At 35.0% G+C, this 25,941-nt stretch overlaps 1 protein-coding gene across 3 annotated transcripts in view; it reads right to left on the bottom strand.

Annotated features, from left to right (window-relative positions):
* Window positions 1-25,641, bottom strand: part of ARHGEF12 (Rho guanine nucleotide exchange factor 12) — a 142,076-nt gene extending 116,435 nt beyond the window's left edge. For all 3 annotated transcript variants that reach the window (XM_063092401.1, XM_063092405.1, XM_063092402.1), the window contains exon 1: window positions 25,554-25,641. In XM_063092401.1, coding sequence (XP_062948471.1) covers window positions 25,554-25,585 — 32 coding nt within the window. In that variant the 5' untranslated portion in view covers window positions 25,586-25,641. The remainder of the gene's footprint in view (window positions 1-25,553) is intronic.
* Window positions 25,642-25,941: the final 300 nt, after the last annotated feature.

Raw genomic sequence — 25,941 nt, 5'->3', positions numbered from 1 at the left:
AGTACTTAAGATATATTAGATAGTAAACAAATACTGATTCCCTTTAATAAAAAGGCTGCTCAAATATAAGAATACTATATTAAATTCTATATAAGTTTTATTTATTTCACAATGCAATCTTTGGGTCTTATTTTATCATTATAAAAGTACTCTAAAAGATTTTTTAAGTTATTAAAGACACCTAAACAAAAATTATTGTCATAACATTCTATAATCCTTGGAAAAGCTCCTATTACATTTTGTCCAAAACAATTGAAAAAGTTTCAAAGCTATTTGCATATCACAACATTTCTGAGATGCGAACAGCAGAATCATAGATGATCTATTCTTCCTTTTCCATTCTGTGATCCCTGCTGTGCAAGCACCAAAAGAATCAGGTACAGGGCCAGCCCCATGGCTCACTCGGGAGAGTGTGGCGCTGGTAGTGCCAAGGCCATGGGTTCGGATCCTATATAAGGATGGCCGGTGCCTCACTGGCTGGGCGTGGTGCAGACAACACCATGCCGAGGGTTGCGATCCCCATACCGGACCAAAAAAAAAAGGATCAGGTACAGTAAAACTGCTTGACAGCAATTAAGCTTCTTAACCAAACTACTTTGCTACAGTGTAGCAGAGACTGGTTGAATTTTTTTCCTTTCTATTTATTTCTATCTGTCTATGTTGAATAGAAATATGTTGTCATGTGACTTTAAGGAGGGGAAGATGGGTAAGTTCAGAATTAAGAAACTTGAGTCAGGATGTTGGGGTCAGACTGTGGTCATGTTAATTTACCTGTTTCTCACAGCCAGAAAAAGGAAGAGAACAGCCAATATTCTGTGGAAAAATAAGGAACTCCATATTTGAACTGCATCAACAGAACACTCACTGTATTATTTTATTGCCCACAGCGTGGCATGAAAAGATCAAAAAAGTAATTTAAAGTAACTCTCCCAAAGCAGATACATCTAAATTTAAATTAAATTTTGAGTCCTCAAGAAAGATTCCTTTGGTATTGTTTCTGTTTTTAATTGAATCTTTCTCCAGAGTCTTACAATGGAGGAATAGCTGGGAGGATCATTTGTCCTGCCTTTTTTTGGGGGGTGGAAGTGCTACCAGTAATACATGTAATTTCTATAATTTGACCTAAAAATTACCATTACCCACATGGGAGGTACCCCTTTTCCACTAAGCTCATAGCTTTAGGAGTGGTGCACATAAATTAGTGAGCAAGTCAGCTAATACTTATCAAGATAACCATGTTCTCCAACTAGCAATCCACATAGTGACAAATGTCAGGAACATATCTTCATACTCATATCACCTATTTGTTCTTCTTAACCTTAACAAATTAGAAATAGGATCCTGACAACATATAGGATTTAAAGAATTGAAGTATATGGAAAATGTACCTGAATCTGATAATGACCTCACTAAATTTAAATATTCCCCAAACAAAAATATTTTTAAGAGCCGAACTTTCATTTTAAAATTCATTATATTTACGTCAAACATCCAATGAAACTTGGTAGTCATCCTAGATCTCTCTTTTTCCTTTATGCCTATATCTTACTGGTGCCTACAGTCCTCTCCAATCCTATCACTACTGCCCTAGCTGAGGAATTTCTCACATTTCCCAATAGAGTCTCCCATCTGCATTTCTAACCTCAAAAATTACTTCTCTCAAATAAATAACCAGATTACTATCATAGTAACTTTCTTATTACAATAAAGATCAAATAAACAAATAAAAACTAAATAGAGTTTTCACCTAAAAACAAAATAAAATGTTTCTCATTACAAAGCAACATATATTTAGCCTATTCACTGGGGTAGGGACACCCTCTTCAGCAAATGGTGCTGGGATAACTGGATATCCATATGCAGGAGAATGAAACTAGACCCATACCTCTCACCATATACTAAAATCAACTCAAAATGGATTAAGGATTTAAATATACACCCTGAAACAATAAAATTTCTTAAAGAAAACATTGGAGAAACACTTCAGGAAATAGGACTGGACACAGACTTCATGAATACGACCCCAAAAGCACGGGCAACCAAAGGAAAAATAAACAAATGGGATTATATCAAACTAAAAAGCTTCTGCACAGCAAAAGAAACAATTAACAGAGTTAAAAGACAACCAACAGAGTGGGAGAAAATATTTGCAAAATATACATCTGACAAAGGATTAATATCCAGAATATATAAGAAACTCAAACAACTTTACAAGAAAAAAACAAGCAACCCAATTAAAAAATGGGCAAAAGAGCTAAGTAGGCATTTCTCTAAGGAAGATATACAAATGGCCAACAGACATATGAAAAAATGCAGCATCCGGGAAATGCAAATTAAAACCACACTGAGATACCATCTAACCCCAGTTAGGACGGCTAAAATCCAAAAGACTCTGAACGATAAATGCTGGCGAGGTTGCGGAGAAAAAGGAACTCTCATACATTGTTGGTGGGACTGCAAAATGGTGCAGCCTCTATGGAAAATGGTATGGAGGTTCCTCAAACAATTGCAGATAGATTTACCATATAACCCAGCTATCCCACTGCTGGGAATATACCCAGAGGAATGGAAATCATCAAGTCGAAGGTATACCTGTTCCCCAATGTTCATCGCAGCACTCTTTACAATAGCCAAGAGTTGGAACCAGCCCAAATGTCCATCATTGGATGAGTGGATACGGAAAATGTGGTACATCTACACAATGGAATACAACTCAGCTATAAAAACGAATGAAATACTGCCATTTGCAACAACGTGGATGGACCTTGAGAGAATTATATTAAGTGAAACGAGTCAGGCACAGAAAGAGAAATACCACATGTTCTCACTTATTGGTGGGAGCTAAAAATTAATATATAAATTCACACACACACACACACACAAAAAAAAAAAACGGTGGGGGGTGGAGAGGATATAACAACTACAATTACTTGAAGTTGATACACAAGCAAACAGAAAGGACATTGTTTGGGGGGAGGGAGGAGAGGGAGGAGGGAGGGAAGTTTTAGTAAGGGGCAACAATAATCAACCACAATGTATATTGACAAAATAAAATTTTTTAAAAAATAATAATAAAAGGGCAAAAATAAATAAATAAAATAAAATGGCATTACATGAAAATAAATAAATAAATAAAATAAAATAATCTCAATAAAAATTTCAACTAAAAATAAAGTCCCAGAACAATGAAATGAAAAAAAAAAAAAAAAAAAACCCAAAGTAACATATATTCATTGTTGAAAGCTTAGAAAATACAGGTATAAAGAATAAAACAAAAATCATCCATAATCTCAAAACCCAGAAACACTTTGAAAAAGTAATACATGTCCTAGAAGTCTTTTTTAAGGATTCTATGCATGATTTTAAAAACATAATTGGCGTTATATTTGAAGTTTTATCTCCTACTTTTCACCTACCATGGACACTTCCCCATAAAAGTTTACTTGAAAATTTACTTTAATGCTGACATATATTCTATCAAATGACATACATTAATTTATTAACATCATTCCCCTGGGAGCTCCTTGCCATCACAGTTTCTAGGTCTACCTCCTAAGAGGCACCAGACTTAGATTGGTTCCTCCTTGCCCCTACTACAATGGTGTGGTTGACATCTTTGTATAAAATGAAAATTGACAGCTAAATCTTTAATTCCTTAGTGTCCTGAGATATATACCAAGATTGTCATCACTAAATCAAAAAGTTTAAACATTTCTTAGGCTTCCAAGCTATATTGTCAAATTGTTTTCTATAATGCTTAAACCAATTTATACGCCCAACTGCAGAGTATAAGAAAGTATCTGTTCAAATTGCAGAGGGAGGGAGGGAGAAAGGGAGGGAGGCAGGAAAGAAGGGAGGAAGGGAGGAAATAAGGAAGGTAGAGAGGAAGGAAGGAAGGAACACAGACCACAATAAAATGTTGAACTTTCAGAAGGAGACAACAGACCTATAGTCACTAGAGGTGGGAAAGGGGGAGGGAGAAGGGGGTTAAGGAGTCATTGGGTAAGGGACACAAACAATAATTATGATATGTTATGATGAACAAGCTAATAATATTGATTTGATATCACATACTGTACACAAATACTGATAGTCAATTCTGTACACTGTACTATGTATAATCAATTATGTTTCAGTTCAAAGAATAAGTTTTTAAAAATCTAAAAAATAAAATTAAATAGAAATTTTAAAAAATAAATTGCAATTAAAAAAAAAAAATGAAGTTCAGCTACAATGTATATCGACAAAATAAAATTAAAAAAATAAATAAATAAATAAATAAATAAATAAATAAATAAATAAATAAATAAATAAATAAAAAATGAAGTACCCAGCACAGTATGGCATAACCTCAGAAATTTTTCTGGAATTTTTTTGCTTGGTGCCCAAGATTTGGCCTTATGCTACAGCACTATAACTCTTCATGACTCTTAAACTAACATTTGTTCACTCACCACCAAATATCTACTGGCTGCCTATTTTCTTTCAGGTATTGAGAACATAAAAGTGAATAAGAAATGCAAGCTCAATAAAGCTGGAACAATTAAATTCCATGATTCCTCCATCCAAAGCACTGTCCTCAGAATTACCAAATCCCCTCTCTACCAACCGCCTTCTGAATCTGCTGTTGGTTGTCTCCTTGAGGAGAGGCAGTCCCCACTTGATTAACATTAAGTCGGTGATAAGGGAAAGTGGTGAGAACATAAGGCTGGAGAAATTCAACAAAGGCCTAGTAGTGAGTTCATGTTAAGGAACTAGCTTTTATCCTGCAGGCTATTGTTTCCCATACTTACACTATCTTATTGATTTGCCACAGTCCCATAGGCCCTGAACTATTAGTTACTTAATGTTCTTTTTCAAGTAACACTACTTTCATTTCCAAAAGAAACTTTATTTCACTATATAAATAGAAAAGCAGTACTATTTGCCACAAATAGAAAGCAAACTGGGGGGAGGGGGGCAAACTATTATTAAATTTTAAAGTATTAAAAGTAAAATGCAAATAAAACATTACTGGAACAGGAACACTGACTTAATCAACATACCTGTAACCTGGTCATTACAGCAGGCTCAAAAAGGAGGCATTTTGTTTCCTTCTCTTCGAATCTCCTAAAGTCAAGACATGCCTTCAGTCACACAGAAAAGATTGTTTTATCTAATCCATTGGTACCAGTGGTTGTTCATTTAATGGAAAAGAATAGTTATACCAGGAAATTATTAAAAACCATTCTTATATACCTCAAACTTTACTTCAACTCAAAATATATAAATGTATATTTATTTACCAATTGTTAAATGTAGGATCAAGGCCTTTTCTTTAAGTAAGGGTCTGTCCACTGGAGTGCCCCATTATCTTTCTTGTATAAACTATACTAAAATACATCAGCTATGATTTATTTCCTGTTTCATTTTCCTTACAGTGGAGCAAGAAAGTAAAGATACTCTCAAAATTCTGGACTTTACTTTTTTCTCAAATAGCTAATACTTGTTTTTCATCCACATCTAATTTGACAATTTCTTTAGTGAAATATCTCTACTCATATTTCCAAAGCACACACAACTCAGTTTTCATAGAAATAACTTTCTTTTTTGTGCTCATATTTCATCAATTTTCATAATACTTAACTAAACTAATTACAATACAAGAACAGGTTGGGATTATACAATTCAACTGGCAGAAGAAGTATTCAGACATACTATAAAATAGCCTACTAGACACAAGCATTTAACCCACTGAGAGTAAAAGTCATGCCCTACTGAGGAAATGGGGTAAGTCCATCAAACTGAGGTTAGCTAAGTGACTTCAACTATTGTTTCTCCCTCTTCTTTTTCCCTTATATTGGTCACTTCTTCCAGGACTTAATAATGTTTGGCTTCCCTTGATGTTACAGGACTTCATGAATTGCTAAATGACCACCCATATTTACGACGTTTCCTCTAAGAGCTGCTTAAATGCAATCAGCCACCTTGAGACACTCTAAAACCTTTATTTTAAGTTATCGAGCATAACACTCTTTCTTGGCACTTTTGCAGCATCTCTTAACACTATTATTTGAATGTCTTTTGTTAACCATTACAGATCAAAACCATTTAGAAACCTTACAAAAGTATTCCCCATCTAACATCAAAATTGGAGCTACATATAGAGTTCAGCAAAAGAGTGGAAAACTCTTCACACATCCATTTGAGCTGCAGGAAGAATTTCAAATATTTCTGGAAGAAATCTTCAATTTGTGAGATCATATGCATGACAGAGACAAGTTTTGCAAATAAGCATATCTTGACAAATATACCTGCTCATGTGAACAACTTAAATTTATCCTGACAAGCGTAAGTATTCTATGTACAAAACAAAGTGAACAACATAACTGCAAAACTAGAACTATAAGATATGTAGGTGAGTTGGATTTTTTTTCCTCTCTGAAAGAACTAATTAAGGATTCCTATGAAAAACTCACTGAAAATATTTTGAATATAAAAGACGCATGAAAGATTTGATAATTTTCACAAGAATTTTCCCAAACTTGATGGCAGCAAAGAGTAGACAAGGAACTCCTTCTCTAATTTATGGACATCTAATGAATAACTTGACACATTCACAAGAACAGATTCTAAAGATTACTTTAGATGGCCTCTCAGAATAAAAGGACTAATTTTTATTAGTGTTTAACTGTAGACCAAAGTTGACCATTAACCGTATTATGATCTTTCCAACCACAAATACTTGAGAGTTGAGATTCTTGGTGCTTGTTAACATCAAAATTAAAAAATGCAACTGTCCTAATGACCTTAAGTCTCATCTTAGTTATAAACCAAGCAATATCCAAACAAAGGTCTTTTTATTGCTAACTGGCCAAAACCAGTCTTCTCACTGAGGAACTTATTTTCAGGTAAGCATTTTTTGTAAATCAAAGGATGAATTGTTGTATTTCATTTTTTTTCTACTATTGCTCTTTTATATGTGGCAAACAATGCTCATTTTCTACTTATAATAATGAAATGAAGTTTCCTTTGGAAAAGGGGTGTAAGTTTAAAAACTTACTTAAGGAAAAAATTGCTTAAGGAAAAGCACCAAGTAATTAATAGTTCAGGGGTTATAAGACTATGATAAATCATTAAGGTAGTATCCAAATAATTTAAGTATGGGAAACAGTCTACAGGATAAAGGCAAGTTCTTTAACTTGCTTTCAAGACCACTCTAATTGGCCTTCAAGCCTCTTTTCTCACCACTTTCCCTCATTACAAACTTCATGTCCTAGAAATATCCCACACATAACATACCATCCTTCCTGCCTGTTGTGGATTGATTGAATTGTGCCCCCCGAACTTCATATATTAGAAGCTTAATTCCCACTGTAACTGTTGAGGGTGGGAAATCCTATTATGGTACTTGAAAGGTGAGGCCTTGAAGAGGTGATTAGATTGTAGGACGGGGTATAGTGAATGGATTAATAATGGTCAGGGGCGTGTTTCTGAGGGCTTTAAAAGACAAGCATGTGAGAGGTTAGCCTCTCTCTGCTCCACCATTTTCTACCATGTGAGACCCCTGTGTTGCTGTAAAGCCACCACCAATGAAGGCTCTCACCATAAGTGTTCCCTGGACTTTGGACTTCCCAGCCTCTGAAACTATATGCAACAAATTTCATTTTCTTACAATTTACCAGTTCCATGTATTTTGTTATAAGCAACAGAAACGAACTAATGTACTGCCTAAAATGCCCATTTTAGTACCCATATCAGCCCCAATCCCACCACCCCCCCACAAATCCCTAAATACCCAACCCAACTCCTTCTTACTCTTTACAGGGACTCTACATTACAGTATTACCTTCCTTCGAGAAAGGTATACTTCCTTCAAGAATTACCTTCCCAAACATGTCTTCTCAGACTGTACTGTGTGTTATTAGAGACTTTGTCTATTTTTCTCTGGCTCCCAGCATAGGTATTCAAGAAATAATTTTTGGAAGAATGATTCTCAAGTTTTACTCTTACTTAACTACTTAGCAATGTTAATTACATTCTACTTTCAACTTATCTCCCTTCATGTTTCCCTTATAATGTACTCACCTGGTTCTCCTCCTACTCCTCTGTAACTGTTTATCCATAGCCTTTGAGAGCACTTTTGTCCTCCCGCAAGATACTACAGTCATGTACCACATAACATCGTTTTGGTCCCACAGGACCACATATCTGACAGTGGTCCCATAAGATTATAATGGCTATACCATACAGCCTGGATGTATGGTAGACTATACCATCTAGGTTTGAGTAAGTATACTCTATGATGTTTGGACAATGATGAAATTGTGTAACAACACATTTCTCAGAATGTATCCCTGTCGTTAAGTGACACGAACTATATCAGCTATCCTTCTGGTGCAATCTCATTCTTGTTGATCTTACCTATTCAAATTACTTCAGCTACCATCATAAATACCACAGCAGTGGCCAAGATCTTACTCCTATACAGCTAGTTGCCCATTAGCCATCTGCATCTGGATATTCCACACATATCTGTGGTGCGTAGCCTACAAAATGACCCCTAATGACTCTTGCCTCCTAGAATTCATGGCCTTGTATAGTCCCCTCCCATAATGAATAGAGGTGACCTGTGTAACCAATAGAAGATCACAGAAATGATGGAGTGTGACTTCTGAGGTCAGCTCACAAGTTATTACAGCTTGCATCTTGCTTTCTACTATCACTCGCTCTGGGCAAAGCCAGCTGCCTCAAACATCCCTCTAGACAGGTCCACCTACCAACAGAAGAACTGAGGCCTCCTCCCAATAACCAGCACTCCAGTCCAGCATGACTAAGTCACCTTGGAAGTAGACCTGCCAGCTTCAGTCTAGCTTTCAGATGACTTGAAGCTCTTCCCTATAGTAACAGACTGGTAGAGGCTGCTACCTCATGAGAAACTTTGAATCAGAACCACCCAGCTAAGTTGTTCCCACATTCCTGATCACAGTAAACTGCATGAGATAATAAATGTTTAGTAACACTGTTCAAAAGAACTTTTTACAATGATTACAATGTTCTGTGATCAGCAACCAATACAGTAGCCTCTGGCTACATGTGGCTACTGAACACTTGAAATGTGGCTAGTGTGACTGAGAAACTGAATTTTCAATTTTATTTCATTTTAACTAATATAAATTTAAACAGACACATTTGTTTGCTGGCTACTGTACTGGATAGTGCAAGTTTATTGTTTTGGGATAACACATTACACAGCAATAGATAACAGTACCTTACATCTGTCCCTTAAATCTGTCCCTTAATACAGTACCTTAAATCTGTCCCTTACTACATCTGTTCTTTTCTCCATCCTCCATCTAATCAGTCAACCAAACAAAAACAAAACAAAACTCTGCCTCCTCCCTTTTATATTCTCCATCTTGGTAAATGGTGCCAACACCCACCCAAGCATATAAGCCAGAAAGGCCCACACCTTCACCACCCACCTTTTTCATGCTCCTAGAATTCTTAATATCTTCTTCTTAGCTCTATTTGTCTCTTTTAAATGTATTGTTACAACTTCAGTTTAGAACATCATAATTTTTCATCTGGATTATTAAAAAATGTCTCCTTATTGGTCTCTTTGCCCCCTGAAACTGCTTCTCAAGACTAATCTTTTCTTCACTCTGCCACCTGAATGATCTTTCTATAACATAGTACTGAACTTATTACCTCTCAGATTAAATGCCTTCAGTGGCTCCCCACAATCCAGAGGTTAAAACTCAAACTTCTCGACAGAAAGGCCCTCCATAATCTGGTGACACCTATCACTCCAACTTTACCAATTGCTGTGCCCATCATCAACCTCCACACTCTAGCCACACAGAACTATACGCAGTTCCTAGAAAATGTGAGCTATTTTACCTCTATACCTTTATTCATAATGCTCCTTTTATCTGAAATGTTCTTGGTGACCTGGTGACCACATCCCACCTTCAAGGACTAAGCAGAAGCTGCTTCTGATCTGTCCGGAAATACTGATACTTCTCTTTTGAGTCCCCACTCTACCCTGAGTACTTAGCTGTCTGTCTCCCTCTATTAGACTACAAACTCCTAGAAGACAGAAACAGTACTTGATTCAACTCTGACTATATCTGGCAGCATGATGTTTAAGAGAACAGGTTGGAAAATCAGACAGATTCAGACTAAAATCCAAGTTTTACCACTCACTAGGCATGCTATTTAAACTTTCTAAGTTTCTGTTTCTTCACCTGTAAAATAAAGACTATATAATAAAACCCATTACCTCACAGGATCATTGTGAGGAGTAAGTAAAATAATACATATAAAATGTTATAGTGCCTAACACATAATTTTTAGTCAATAAATGATTGTGAGTGGAGAGATTAATGGTTGGTTTACTATCTCCTAGGTAGGTACAGAAAGGATGAGAAAGGTCAAAATAGAAGGTATCATATTAGAAATAACTTTTGCTAGGCTGCTCTAAAGAAAAATAATAAGTAATCCAGGAAGCCTATTGGGTATCTACTACACAGTCAGAAAATTGCAGGGAATGGCAAAAGGCCTCAACCAGAAATAAAAGATTAAGAGCAGGGATTAGAAGCCTGGTGATGACAGTAAAGGTGAAGAGTACATGCACACAGGAATGGGGGACGAGGAGGAGTAGAAGGTAAGAGAGAAAAACACAAAAACTTGAAAGTAGAATCTTCCCAAGTAATGACAAGATCTAAGATGTACTCATATTGATAGATGGCTGCTAGGTGGAATCATAAGAAATTGCAAATATTAGACTGTTTTTGACTAATAAAATGGATTACACTACTTTTCAATAATAAATTGAATCTTTTTTTTTTTACTAATAAAATAAGAGTCAGAGGGTTACACATTAATTCCATTTTACATTCTACTTTTTGCCTTGAATGCCTGAATGTAGGGACCATAAGACAAAAATTACATTCCTATTAAAGTGTCCTGCATGTTCCCTGGAACACAGTTTAGAAATTGCTGCTGTGATTTATATTAAAAAGACAAGAGACTAAATCAGCTTTTTTGGCTGAATCTTCTCATTTGAATTTTATATTTTCTATTTGTGTTTGAATTCTCACTTTGCAAAAAATACAATTATCCAAAATTGTATGCAGTAACAAATACAATGAACCAAGAGTCAACAGACCCGGATTTTCAACCTGATTCCAAAACTTTCTACCTGGAAAACACTGAACTAGTATTTGAATCAAAGTTCTTTTCGCATCTGTAAAATGGGAATAACATCTGCCTTGTAGTGTTAATATGTGTATTAAATATATCTGTAAAGCACCTAGAAGGATGCTTTATATGTACAAGCTGGTTACTATTGTTACTAAATGAGAAAACAGTTGTAAAAGTATAATAAATACAAATGTAAACTACTACTAGTATACAAATAAACATAAAAGTGACAATAATTTGTTAGATATGACAAGACTGAAATAAATTACACTTTTTACTTGATGAAAACATTCTCATTTTAAAAAATAAATGTGGGAAAATAAACATGGCCAAATATTTCTACAATAACCAAATTATTTATTGACCGTGAATCGGTTGTTTACCCTCTCATTATTTTTTCCAAACTGACTTTTTTAATTTCACCAACCAACCCTCAAAGATGAAAGAACATTCTCCAGATTAGTCATATTGATAACAGTAAATTTTTCAAGGTCGATAAGCAAAGGTCTCCTTATTGCTAACAGTGTGAGGAAGCAATGCTAGCTAAAATGAGATATGGTAAATATTTATGCAAAATTAGCAGACCTTTACCCCACAGGGAGGCTGCAAGCATGGGAAAAAGCAGCTTCCCAGAACTTAGCATAGCGGATGTCTGCAGATCTCCCTAAGGGCTATAAAGTCTGCATCCATAAGAATGCTTCCAAGAACACTGCCTTTTGCCTGTAGCCTCTTTGTAAATCTTAAACCTAGTAAAATTATCAAATTACAGTTCTCTAGTCTTTATCTAGAAACAATATATATTCAATAAAAGCTTCAGAGTTTGTGGGCTTTTTTAAAACCAACTATCTGCCTACCCTTTGTTCTAGATATTCTGGGGTTACTAAGAAAATAATTTATAGCTAAAAAGGGTTAGGTTAAAAAATAACACACACCTAAATATCTCTTAAACAAATCGTCTCTCCATGTTATGGCATAAAAAGTGGCTAGACTAAAATGATTCATGTCACAGAGTTTCAGTAACAGAATAAAAAATCATTTACAAAGAAGAAATAAGGATTAAAAGTGATGTTTTATGGCTCAAAAGATGAATCTGTAACTATAAGAAAAGGGACAATTACTTATTTCTTTAAGTGGTAGAAAATATAAACTGAATGATGAAGGTAAAAGCACTACTGTAACGAGACATCTTTAAAAATAAAATATTACTCCATTGCTACTTAACCAAACATAGATTTTTACTAAGAAAAAACTACAAAGTCCTGGTAACCTACTATTAAAAGGCATTTGTTGCCCTTTTTTCCTCTTACATGCTCAGTATAACAATTTTTGCTACATTGCTTCTTACTGCTTTGTGATCCTTTAATACCAAAAAGTATATATAACTTATATTAGATAGGCCTTAAACTTCTTAAAAGAACTTTAGAATTATGAAGGAAAATAATTTATAAGCAACACAGATTAGACTTTTAAAAGTACAGTGTTTACAGATGTGTGTATATTTAAAGCAATGAATAACAAACCTAAACACAATGTAGCCATTCTTTAGAAGAAATGAGACAAAATCCACCAGAAATGTGGAAAAGGGAATGGGTAAATTGGTGATTAAGAATAGAAAGAATAAGATATAGTTATAAAACTACAATGTGAAGATAACATTTTAATGATGTTGTTGAAGACAAAATCCACTTTCAGGTTTCATCAAATTGATTCAAAAGATCAACTGACTGATGTAGATGAACCAATCAGTATGAGCGGGTTGGAGACCAGAGGTTCCAAAAAAAGGGGGGGAGGGGAGGATGCCCACTGGAGTCAAAATTCCAAATCTTCTGTTTAGAAACTATATGATCTTTAGTAAGTTAGTGAACCTCTCAGAGCCTCATTTTTCTCAGTTTTAAAATGGGACAACAATATTTAACTTACACAGTTGAGAAGATTAAATTAGACAATGCACAGAAAGTACCTACGACAGGGCCCAATACTTGCTATGTACTCAATAAATGTAAGATCCTTTCCTACATCCCAAGTTTCTTCATAAGACTAAACTTCACCTATTTTTTAAAAAATATTCATTTTCACCTACATCACATCTTGCCACCTTTCAAAGTCTAAAATATTAGAGCAATAGGTCATCGTGATTTAAACTGTCCTGCTAAGCAAATTACTGTAGTTTACAGAATTCTTTGATGACCAAATCATCATATTTATGTTTTCACTTGATGCACAAAGTATAGGCTATAATGAGTAGAGAAGTTCTCCTTTGAGTAGTGATTAAAACAATGCCTAATGTGTAAAATGTGACTTCTTCTATTCAAAAGCAACGAACAGCTAAAGCTTCTTAAATTTCAACTTAATGTCAATGTCCTTTCCACTTCAATTTGGATAACTCACTACAATACAATTAAATTGAAAAATAAAATAAAAAGGAAAACATAAACGGACAATATATGATAGGAAGTAACCACATTACTGTTTTTTTAATTTGGAAAATAAGATCAATTTAATTATTAATTATGATTTTGTACCACTACTTCCCCAAAATAAACATGACTTCTTGCCTTAATCTTCAGCACTAATCAATAAATATCACTCTCACAGATAAATTTCTTAATTTTTAAATGTAATTCAGCACAGCAAGAGTTCAAAATTACTCTGCAAGATAATGATCTACATAGAACAGGCATTCAATATTTACTGTATAAATAAATAAATGAATTAATCATGACAAATACAGAACTGGACAAATTCTGAGCAATTAAAGGTAGATTTAAAAAATGACTGTCAATCCAAATTAACATACCCATTTTGTGATTAGAAATGTTACTGTTCCACAGTCTGAATTAAAATAACCATCTCTTTTAAATCTATTCACTTCCAAATGCATCTTAATTCTAAAAATAAACTACCACTTGAAATATTAAAGATAAAGGAATATTATCACAGCAAGGAGGAAAAAACCATCTTAGCAGCAGCTGAAAATACATATGAATCCAAAATCATTCTACAAGTTTAGATAAAAGTTTTAGGAAAACCTAGCTAATTTCTGAGGTTTAAACAACAACAACTACTGACTAACTATAACTTACTGACTTTTAACATGTGCTAGGTACTTAATACATTCTCATTTAATCTTTGCAACAACTTTGTGAAGTATTATTCTTCCCATTTTTACAGATGAGAAAACGAAACTGCTGTTCAGACAGGTAATTTGCCTGATGTCTCCCAGCTAGTAAATACCAAAAACAAGTCTGACACACCAAAACCCAGGCTTTATTTCTCTCTATCATCCTCATTCAGTTCCCTTCTACTGTCCCTCTCTTACAGGGCAAAAAAATAAAAATGTAAATAAATATATACATTTATACACACACATACAAAATTAAGGACTGAAATATCTTTTCCCTTAAAAGCTACTTTTTATCTCTAAAAAAAAAGTCTGCCAGAGGAGTAAAAATTAATATAATTACTAATATTTATTCATATAATATTGACTTAATTCCTATTTTTGGAAACAGAATTGTACCTTATATCCTATTAAGCTATAATTGCAAGGTGAGAAGCTTCTCTTTTTTTTACTGTTCACATCAAGGCAACACACCCAATTTACCTTTAAACACTGTCTTAAGAATTCTAGTCATGTGGGGCTTCTGGGTAAACACAGTAACTAGAAACCACAAACCTTTCCCCAAGTTGTGCAACTAATAAATGCAACTAAAATGCAACCAAAGTACAAATATACAGTATTGTCCTGACAAAGGTCCTAACAAACTATTACCTCTGAAAACTGTTTTCAATCTTGATACAACAAAAGAAAAATAATAGAAGGGCACGGTGCTGAAAACACCAAGGTCCGGGGTTCAATCCCTGTACTGACCAGCCAAAAGAAAAAAGAAAAAAAAAATACGAATAATGGCAAGTCAAAGAATTATTCTCCATAGGGAAAATTAACTTATTTATATTTTAAATAGACAATATTGTCCCAAACAATCAAAGCCAGAATTAATTCAATGCCAAGAAAAACTCAAATTTAAATAATTTTATTTACAAGCCAATGAGAGCCATTTTTCTACTGTAGCTCCCACATGGACTCTGAAATGAGATTAACAATACAACTTAATTAAACTAAAGCTGTTTGGATACCTACAAAGACTACTTAAATGTAAGCGTCTCTATGTACAGTGAAAGAAGCCAGTTAATAAAATTAACTTAACAGTGGTACTACACTAAAATAAAGTATTTCCATCATGTTTACATTTTGTAATGATGAAATGCTAATTATCTTGATTTGATCATCACATACTGTACACAAGTATTGACAGTCAACTCTGTACTCAACAAATACGTATAATCAATTGTTTCAATTAGAAAATACTTCCATCATGTTACATACAATTATTTATTCACTAAGCTGTATAAATTCTCTTTGATCACCTAATAGTCACCTGCCAGTCTACAAACTGAAGGGATTATATCTGTTTAATTTGCTTCCCACTGTTTATTACATAACAACCCCCACAAAAGAATGTCCTGTGAAACCGATGATCCTAGATCCATAACATAATACATAATGCCTGTATTCCTCACAAACATCGAAATGACAAATAAACTTATTGATTACACTTAATAATAATAAAATCTGTGATATACCGCATCAAAAGGGAGGCTTTGGCTTTAAGGGCCTTAGATGAACTAACCTGAGCAGCTGAAAATGACTTTAGTAATTTCTAAACTAAAATTAGATCGATTCATTTTCCTCACTTTTATATTATTTTAAGAATCACCTTAAAGATATGATAGAGCCTTTTTTTGCACAACAAATAGCACAGGTGAACACAGTATTTTTATGATTCTGATGTTCTTCTCCAGAGTAAATAACACCACTGACTGAGAGCTCCCAGAAGACTTGAAGCCATTAAGAGCTGGGATTCTTTTCAATTGGCATCATTCCAGCAGAGGCTCAGTGAGAAATGAAACCTCCTGCAAATCAAATCTGTTGCAATGTTATTTTTTCCAGAGGTTAATTACCTACTTCTGACACACACACACACACACACACACACACACACACACACACACACACACACACACAAAATGTGGACACACACACACACACACACAAAAAATGTGGAATAACGGAGAGGCTGGAAAAGTAGATGACCTTGTGTTGTAAGCCTCCTCCAGAAATACCCAAAATGAAATCAAAACAAGTTCGGGCTGTGAAATTCTAGACACACTCCATGAACATCCTTTTCCTACTTAAACACATGTCAGTCCATCATACCATTACCTCAAGCTATTACTCGTAGACAGTGAGAATTTACCGTAAGAAGTCACTTTCAGATTTCATCTTCTAGAGATAGTGAAATGTTTATAGGTGAAATTACGTTATCTGGAAACTGCTTCAAAATAATCCATTGGGGAGGTAGGGGAAGGAAACAGATGAACCAAGATTGTCCATGCACTGATAAATTGCTGACGCTAATGATGGGAACATGGAGGTTCATCATTCCATTCTCTGTACTTTTGTACATGTTTGAAAGTTTCAAAAAAAAAAACTTTCACAGACTCAAAAGACTCAAAACAACCCATCTAATAAGCATTTATTGAACAATAATATATTATTGTTCCTAATATTCAACCTCCCCTTTCCTTCCTTAAGAAGATTAGACAGGCTTATTCATTACCGTGTGACTTGCAATGACATCCGTAGGAGGAGTATATATCCCTATCCCACTGACAATGAGCTTGACCAAATGACTTGTTTTGGCCAATGACATGTGAACTGATGTGATATATGACATGACTGAGTGAAAGCTTTAAGAGCCATCACATGTTTCCATCGGTTTTCTTGCTATTTCCCTCTGCCACGATAGTGGCATAGCCCAGACAGGGGATGCTCCTTTAGCCATGGTTCCAAATTAAGACACATGTAGCAATGCTGCAACCAACCCACAGCTGACAAGGGGTAATGTAAGCAAGTACTAAGCCAGTGTTTTAAGCCAGTGAAATTTGAAGGTGTTGCTATGGCAGCATAACTTAGCAAAACCAGACAGATAAACCTACTATGGGGTAGGTGAAAAGACTATCAACATGAAAGGCTGGTAGATTTAAAAAGTGTTTTGGAAGACAGACAAAAAAAAAAAAAAATTAACTATGTTTACCTCTGAGGAGAGGGTCTAAAAACTAATAGGTTTGTAGAGAGAGGGTAAGATGAGAGGGTAACTTTTTATTTTATACCATTATATATGGTTTGAATTCTCTCTCTCTCTCTCTCTCTGTGTGTGTGTGTGTGTGTGTGTGTGTGTGTGTGTAAACATGTGCAGCAGCATCTGGGCAGCTGGATCATTTGAGCCATTTCTTTTCTTCCTTATGTTTTTAGTATTAAAAAAGATTAGAAGTATAATAAAGCAAATAATCATTACTTAAAAATAAATAAGAACTATCCTCCTACCTTTGAGGAACTCAAAAATCAATTGACAGTTTAGTTGTAAAGAAAGCCTCTCCTCAAAAAATACTCAGTTAATTTTTTTAAACATCAAAGGCTAAATGCAAATAGAAAATATTTTTATGAGTATGTCATATGCAATTCTATCAGTCTATTTTGAAGATAGATGGTGCAGCCAACTACTGATCTCAAAAGAAAATTCTCTCAATTTCCTTATTTAAATATGCCAGTTAAACTGGCAAAGAAGCTTGCTCACGGAGTTAAGTTTTGTGAATAAGCCTTCACCAGTACTACAGACAAGGTATGTACTCCATTAAGTTAATCCATGTACAATAAAATGATAAAGGAGAGCTGAAGGATGAAAACAAGAGGAAACAATTCTAAACATAACTCTTGTGGTGATTAAACAACACTTGAATCATTACAGAAATCAAGTTTGGTAGAGTAACACTTTACTATTTGAACACGTTTTTATTTCAATTGAGCAATATGTGAACATAGCAGAAACCTACAAATATGATTAGAAACATGTCTGCACTTTTCATCTTAGGACCTCAAAGCACTTTACAAACATTAATTTAACCCCATATCACCTGAGAGGTAGATATTATACAACGTTATAATCATCTATCCCACTGCTACAAAATATTTAAATACCCTTTCAGTAGTACTGCCCTTGAGAATGTCTTGCCTAAACAGCCAATAAAACAGGAAATAAGCTGACAGTGCATGTGTCACCAACAATCTCCGAAGAGATCAGACCTTCACCCACAAGAACCACTTCCTCTGAGTAAACCACAGAGACTGTACTGGGCAAACCACAACATATCAGCTTGTGTCTGGAACACAGGCAGATAACCCATCTAAAACCTATGGAAGGATATGTCTACGCACCTTCACAGGATTTCCTATTTATACTTAAGGATATTAGGGGGATCTGTTACTATTCTCCACAACATATAGCCACTTTCTGCCATTACATGATCAATTTCCTTCAGATGCTGATTGAGTCTCCAGTTTTCCTACAATAGAATAATCTACATTTTCTGAATACACAGATCTTCAAAATCCTCTTTGATCTTCTGAGTATGTGAATCTAAAATCAGCATTTATATGTAATATTTGACCAAAACTAGTCTCAGAGCAGTATTTTTAAATGACTACAATATGCTTTATAATATTAAAAGAAAAAGCAATGTGACAAGTGGCTAACTAATTGCAAGCACTAACTAAACCAGGTTTCCTTATATATCTCCAATTTCTGCATAAATTGTTACAGTCACAGGACAGGAAACCTAATTTTTCCACTGGCCATTAGATTTGCTTGTCTCTAGACTGGGAAGCTACCCAGGACTATCATGTGACTATGATCTCAAAAACCAGGACTCAGCATTTGAATTAGTAAAAGATCCTCTTTTGGTATAAATCTAAATCGTCAGCTGCACTGGTACGCTAATTCAATAAGGTAAATTTAGTACCTTTCTTCTTTTACTGAAAGTCAATAACATATGCTTATGCAATTTAAGAATAGCCTCTGACCTTCACTACCATCATGTATTACCACTGCAGAATCAAAAAGTTTAAAATTATTCCAGGTACTAGCTTTATATGCTTGTCTTAAAGTTAGAAGCAGTCTTACAAACATTTTTCATATATGGCTATCTTGATACTCCAGATATTCTAAGATGAAAAAGTAAAATCCTCTAAATTTGGCATGTTTCCAAAATTCTAAAATTACTAGCAAAATACAAAAGAACAAAGGCATCTATTTAAATAATTTTAAACTAAGTTAGTATCAAAGTAAAAGATCTACAAATACACAAGAGTGCTACAATCTTATATATTTTATAATAATCTAAATATGTACTTTTTCTTTCTGTTACTGTCTCTTGTCATTATTAATAACACTTACAAATATAGTGGCAAGAAAGTAAAATGTTATTTCAATTTCCATTTTATTGGAAATAACAGGAGACCTCCCCCCCCACAAAAGGTAAAACTTAATAAACAAAAAAATGAAAACAAAATGACATACAATTCAAGGTAACACAGACTGAAAAACCACTGGGTGGAAAAAAAAGTAACAGCTTCCAGATGTATCTCACCATACTGCAACAGATACTTTATAGCTACAATCACATCTCCTCACTTCAGAGATGTTTAGCTTCACTTCTGTTTTTCAATCAACAATGGCTCCTGACACTTAGTATTTCTGTACCCTACCCTTTTGTCACATAATTTATAACATTTGTTAATTGGGGACACTCATATTTGAAAGAATCCCTTTGTAAAGAAGCCTCTTATAACATGAGCAATTGTTTAATTAGTTGATTTGGTAATTATACTGTTTGTATAAATTTGTTTCATTTGATTGTGACATCTCTTACATCCATTCTAAAAACTATCTAAAATAAAAGTGAATTAAAATGATCTTCAGAATCTTTTTACCCATAATTTTGGGCTATGCCTGGAGAAAATCACAGTAAAACTAAAGTTGGAACTTGCTTCTCTAGAATATCGGTCAAGATAAAATACAATTACATTTTGTACCAGAAGAGCAACTAATGAAAAAAAAAATCTTGTGCTAGAAGAGCAGTTGGGAAAAGCTAATGAAATATTAAGAGGGACAGGCTGGTTTTTAGAGAATGGATCAACAGAAAACATATATCTTGGCTAAGCAAAGAATAAGTAAGGGTAGGGGAATGGAAAGAGTGGTAGATAACTGTCTGAACCATTTAGAGTCACATAAACATAAAATGGGAGAAAGCATTATTTAGCCTGGTACAGTAAGTATATACAAGTAACAGGACAACTTAAAAGTAAAGTCTTAGCTAAGTATCAGGAAAAACTTCCTGACTACGAGATCTACTAGATAGCTGTTCAGTCTCCTGAGGAAGTAACAAAAGCTTTATACTCTAGAGATACTTAAAATTAGAATGTGTAAGGTACTAGAAAGCAACCTGTACGAGGAAAATCCAACTCTGATTTGGTCAGGTTGAAAAGTTACTAAAGGAAAATAGAACAGAAAAACAACATACATAGAAAGACAATAATTTATTTTATTTTATTTTTTGATGGCTGGTTGGTACAGAGATCCAAACTCTTAACCTCTGTTGTAACACTGCGTTCTAACCAACTGAGCTAACCAGCCAGCCCAAAAGACAATAATTTAGAGTGAAAAAATAAGGAACCTGAGAGCCAGAAAATCTAGGTTAAAATCTTGGGTCTGTCCTTTCTAGTTTTATAATCTTGACTTAAGCTCTACAAGTTGCCTTAAAGTGTAAATGATGGAAGCATGATCTGCCCTACACTAACTGAAAATACTTGAAATGTTAAAGAATTAAACTACCATAGGATACCATTACATTGTAAGAATGAATATGCTAATAAAAAAAAAAAGAATACCATTACATATATGAGGGTATTTTACTCAAAGGGAAGCAAAATATTTATAATTCTGCTGATTTTAAAATTTCAATTCAAATAGCACTCTTTTGAAGACTCCTAATTATTAAAAGCAAAAGAAGCATGTCTTCAAATAAAGCTTTACATCCTCAAAACAAAGTTTTAACGGATGAGACCAAATGAAGTTAAACTTCCTGTTCCTGAAGATGTGGCACAGTCAACTTCTAGGAGATAAGCAATTACATAACAAACATTTCTAATAATTTTGTCAGACAACCATGATACAAGAGTCACTCCAATTACCTCTGGAGAAGCATTAAAATATCATGCTGGTTCTGTGACCTATATCAGTTTGGGAGGCAAGTTATACCTGTTTCTGAATGACATTTAGAAGAGGCAACCACAAGTGTACACAAAGGTTTTCCAACTGTTTTCCCTAGAATCACAATGCTCCACCAAAACAAACCACAAAAACTAAAACCCACCATTTATGCGTTCCATGAATATTTGCCTCAAATTTCAATTTAGTTGAAAACTCAATCTTAGTTTAAAAAAAAACTACATGTTAATTCAATTCAATGTTATATGTTAACAATTGGAAACCACCAATATGTTAAACAGTATCACCAGGTTAACATATTTTTGTAATGATTTCAAATAAAGCTTCTCTTGTCATCTCACTAAATAAATATGAACATCTTATAAATGTGCCATTAATCAAGAAGACTGTATCTGCACTTTTTTACATATTTACTTTGGTCTGTACATGTTGACTCATGAAAACTGTTCAAGTTAATGTACTATTGCATACCTATATGAATTAAGATTTTTTATGCTAAACAACTAAAAGTCAAAAAAATCCTGAATACAAAGCTACTAGCACTGTGATCCTTAACCCCAATTTCAATTCTGTATCTACCAATCAGCTGACTTTACAAGAAAACGTTACAAATAATTTCACCTTGCAGACAGATGACTAATGCAGCCTTGAAAACAGCACACAAACATGAGTTCTTCTTTTTTTAATCAAAAGTGTTATAATAACAATTTTAGCAGAAAAAGTATCATGAATGAAATTACTGGGTATATGCATACAAAGTCACAGATTTCCATAGTCCCTTTAAAAGTTTGCTTAAGTAGGGCTGGCCAGTTAGCTCAGTTGGTTAGAGCCTGATGCTGATAATACCAGGGTCCTGGGTTAAATCCCTGTATAGGCCAGCCATCAAAAACAAACAAAACAAACAAACAAAAAAAAAGCTTGCTTAAGTAAAACAAACTTAAAGCTGAATTTGGTGTTAATAAAATTCCATCACACCAAAAACCTCTGTTTATGTACAAGTCAAAACAACAAAATCCATAAGCCCTAGGCAAAACAAAGGTCCCTTTATTTCTAGGAAGACCCTTATAACTTTCCTACTTGTCTTGTCCCCCAAAATTCACTGTTATAGAATTTGGCCTGAAATCATTTACTGAGTCCACTGAAAGAGCATTCTCTCCTCTCTAATGTTCAGAAGCAATTCCAATTGCCATAGGATCCCTAAATTCTCAGGGATAGAAGAAAGGCATCTAGGAGGATTGGAAACAATTAAGGATATATTTTAGGACTGAATGCAGCAATCAATACAGACCAAAAAACGGCAATCAGAAATTTCTGCCACTTTTCTTTTTGGGGGGGCAGCTGGCTGGTAACTGGATCCAAATCTATCACTTTTCAAGTGATCATTCTAAACGTTGAAAGTATCACCTCCAGGTCTCATGGAAATTACAAAGCAAGAGACTGGAAGGTATTCATAAACTGCTTAGACTTTTTTTCAAGCTGTTCAGATATACTACATAAAAACAATAGCTACCATGAACACAGTTGAAGTTTTAAAAAAGGTATGCATTTTAAGTTTAAAAAGAGGGGTGGGGGCTGGGGAGTAGAAGATGAAGAGAAAAAGAAGGAAGCAAATGAATGTGTTAATGTATTAATGTAACTGCAAAATAATAACAGGATATAACAGAGTTCTAAGTATCCAAAGTGACCAATCAGAGACTAAACATAGCTGAATTCCATCCCAGCCCCAGCACGTCCCTACCACAAGAATAAAACCCTTCTTATCTTGTTCAGCCATGTGTCGCCTGCCACAAACTGCAAAACAGAACAACGCCCAAAACCAGCTAGTCTGATTTCAACTTAGGACAGACAGACTCTGTAGTCAGAGCACCACAATGAAAGAACTCTAACTCACACAGCTGGCCTGGTGGTTATGCACACTCTACGAAACAAAGCCATACCAAATACAGTACTTCAGTCTTGAAAGGATCTCTAAAAAGCTACACTGGCACGGTTAATTTGCCAACAGTTCTAGAATCAGCAAAACATACCTACAGTACACTGGAGTTAGATAGTGAGAAAAGATGATGAGGTATGGAAACCTGAGAGGAAGCTAGAAACCATTCCACACTCAACTTTGTTAAGGTACCCTGGCACAGAAATAACACTAAACCAGTACTCCCAGATTTCACCCCAACATATATTCAAATCAGGGACAACTACTCTCTTAAAGAGCAAATGGATGCTTTGTATTCACAGAATAAGATATGGTTAAAGAAAAATTAGTGGTCACATAAAAATATCTCATTAAAAAATAAAACAAAAAATCCTTGTAATAAATTCCTAAGAAACAGGTCTCAGAAGTGTTTAAGTGGCTTTCAAGCATTCTTTCTTTTAAAAAAAATATGTAAAATTAGGCAGCACCTGAATCAGTTCAAGAATAGTAACACCCAAATCAATTTACAGATTAATCTTAGAATACTCATCTTTTAATCTTTCGTAAATAGTACAATGCCTGGCAAAGAATAGGCTTTCAATTACTGCATGCTTATTGAATATTTATATGCCTTCTCAGTTTTAAAAAGGACACAAATCTTGAGATTTTATTTTCAAAATAATGGAAATAGAAAAAAGTCCCTAAGAAGCAAAACTAAAGAAAAGCCCCATTACTTGGGGGCTTTTAAGTGATTTTTGTGTGGAATGAGCTAGTGACCCTAAGTTCTGTTTCTACAAATTAAATACCCCGGCATCGGAATGGAAGCCAACATTACATTAGTTCCTATTAATACTTCTTGCCTACAGACTCAGCAAAAAAGGCAAGAATTGAATGAACTAGGAAAACAATGATCCATACACAACCATAAAAGTGATTTCTCAGAAGCAAAACACTCTGAAAGGAAAAGGAATTGGGATAACTAAAACAAAACAAGATAAGCATTGTTGCTACTCACTTAAGTGCATTCTCAGAAAAAAAAATTTTTTTCACTGAAAATGAAAACCCACTTAAAAATACACAAACAATAAATATAAATAGTTTAAATAGTTAATGGAATTTTCTAGGTGAACATTCATGTGACACTGGAAAGCATCAACAGGAAGAGGAAGTTCTGTTTCTGGAGTAGCTGTCATGGAATGATAATGGAATTTGGCCCTTTTAAAATCAACAAATGGATCTTACAATTGGGTGAAATTCTCTTATTAGGAAATTAAACTACTTTCTGCAGGCGCACTATTGTTGCACTTTTCATCAAAGAGCTTTGGGACTCTCAGTTATCTGATCTACTTTTTATGATGTAACAGTCTGAAGGCTGACTTTAAGCAAGCTGACTGAAATTTGGCACTAGCACACAATACCATAAATTGAGAAACAAAATGTGGTAAAAGAACATGTTTTTATCGCTTAACCCATTCAAAAGAATAACTCGTAAGAGTAAGGGAACTCCACTTCAACCACATATGGTCTAGCTTAATTCACCACACACCACCATGCGACACCGTTAAAAGATAAACACAGAACTCAACAAATCCACCTGCCACGCTTGTACTATGCTCAGGGTTTATATCCCTTAAACGCAAGTGTTTCTGGAAGATGATATATTAAAATGAAATAAAAGCAATCCCCATGATTTTCTCTCATTTCTTCCAGCTCCTAGCTGTTTGCCTCCAGCGAGAGCCTGTGATTGACTGGTAATGTCAACATTCTGGAAAATATTAGACAATAAACACTGGGCAAGTTAATACCTAAGAGATCAAGTTCACAAATCACCACGCAACAGGCTCAAAACTGCGTTCACAGATATAAATTTCTCAAATGTAACCGTGTCTGGAGATCTACGACAGACAGGAGTAAAACTGAGGATGCACCAATACCCCACAAACTTCAGGCACTGACCTTCACCCAAAATGACCTCAAGATGAGTTCAGAATTCTAATGCTCCCTACAGACAGAAAATCACAATCATGGCTTTACCCACCCCTTCTCTGAGAGTCTGGGGGAAAGTTTCTCTGCAGAAAAAGTATATTTCCAAATTCAATCAACCGGATAACTTGGCAGCAACCCCAGACTAATTGCATAGCTCCGAAACAACCCTCTTGCCCACGCCTGTCAACTTCACTGGCCAAAGGCAATCTGCAATCTCCCATCCTCCTGCTAGGTCGGGCCGAATGGACGGAGGCCAGGCGAAGGAGGAACTTCATACCAACCTGTCGGTGATAGTAGACTGTGTGCCACTCATTGGGGCCCTTGGCGAGAGGTCCTCCCTTTATCCAACTTGCATTTTACAGTAACACCTCCGCCCCACCCCCAGTGCACTGAGATCAGGCCCAACTTCGTCAGGGACACAAAAGTCCAACTCGAAACTCCATTCAGTCATCTAGAACATCCGATTGGAAGGGATCGAGGAAAAGGGATGCGGGCTGGAGCAAAAGTTATCTTCCAATACAAACTGAAAAAGTCGGCCAGAAGGCCAGTTCTAGAGCTAGCGATAAATCCTCCAGAAGGCAAAAGGAGAAAACTTCGTCACAGAGGGAAGTCCGCGAGCCGTGGGAAGGGGACCCGGGAATCCCTCCGGGGCTGGGGCAGGATCAGCTC

The sequence above is a fragment of the Cynocephalus volans genome, chromosome 4 (genome assembly GCF_027409185.1).
Source record: "Cynocephalus volans isolate mCynVol1 chromosome 4, mCynVol1.pri, whole genome shotgun sequence".
Taxonomy (NCBI): Eukaryota; Metazoa; Chordata; class Mammalia; order Dermoptera; family Cynocephalidae; genus Cynocephalus; species Cynocephalus volans.
Note: the sequence above shows the minus strand (reverse complement) of the source record. Positions and strands in the feature narration are given on the sequence as shown.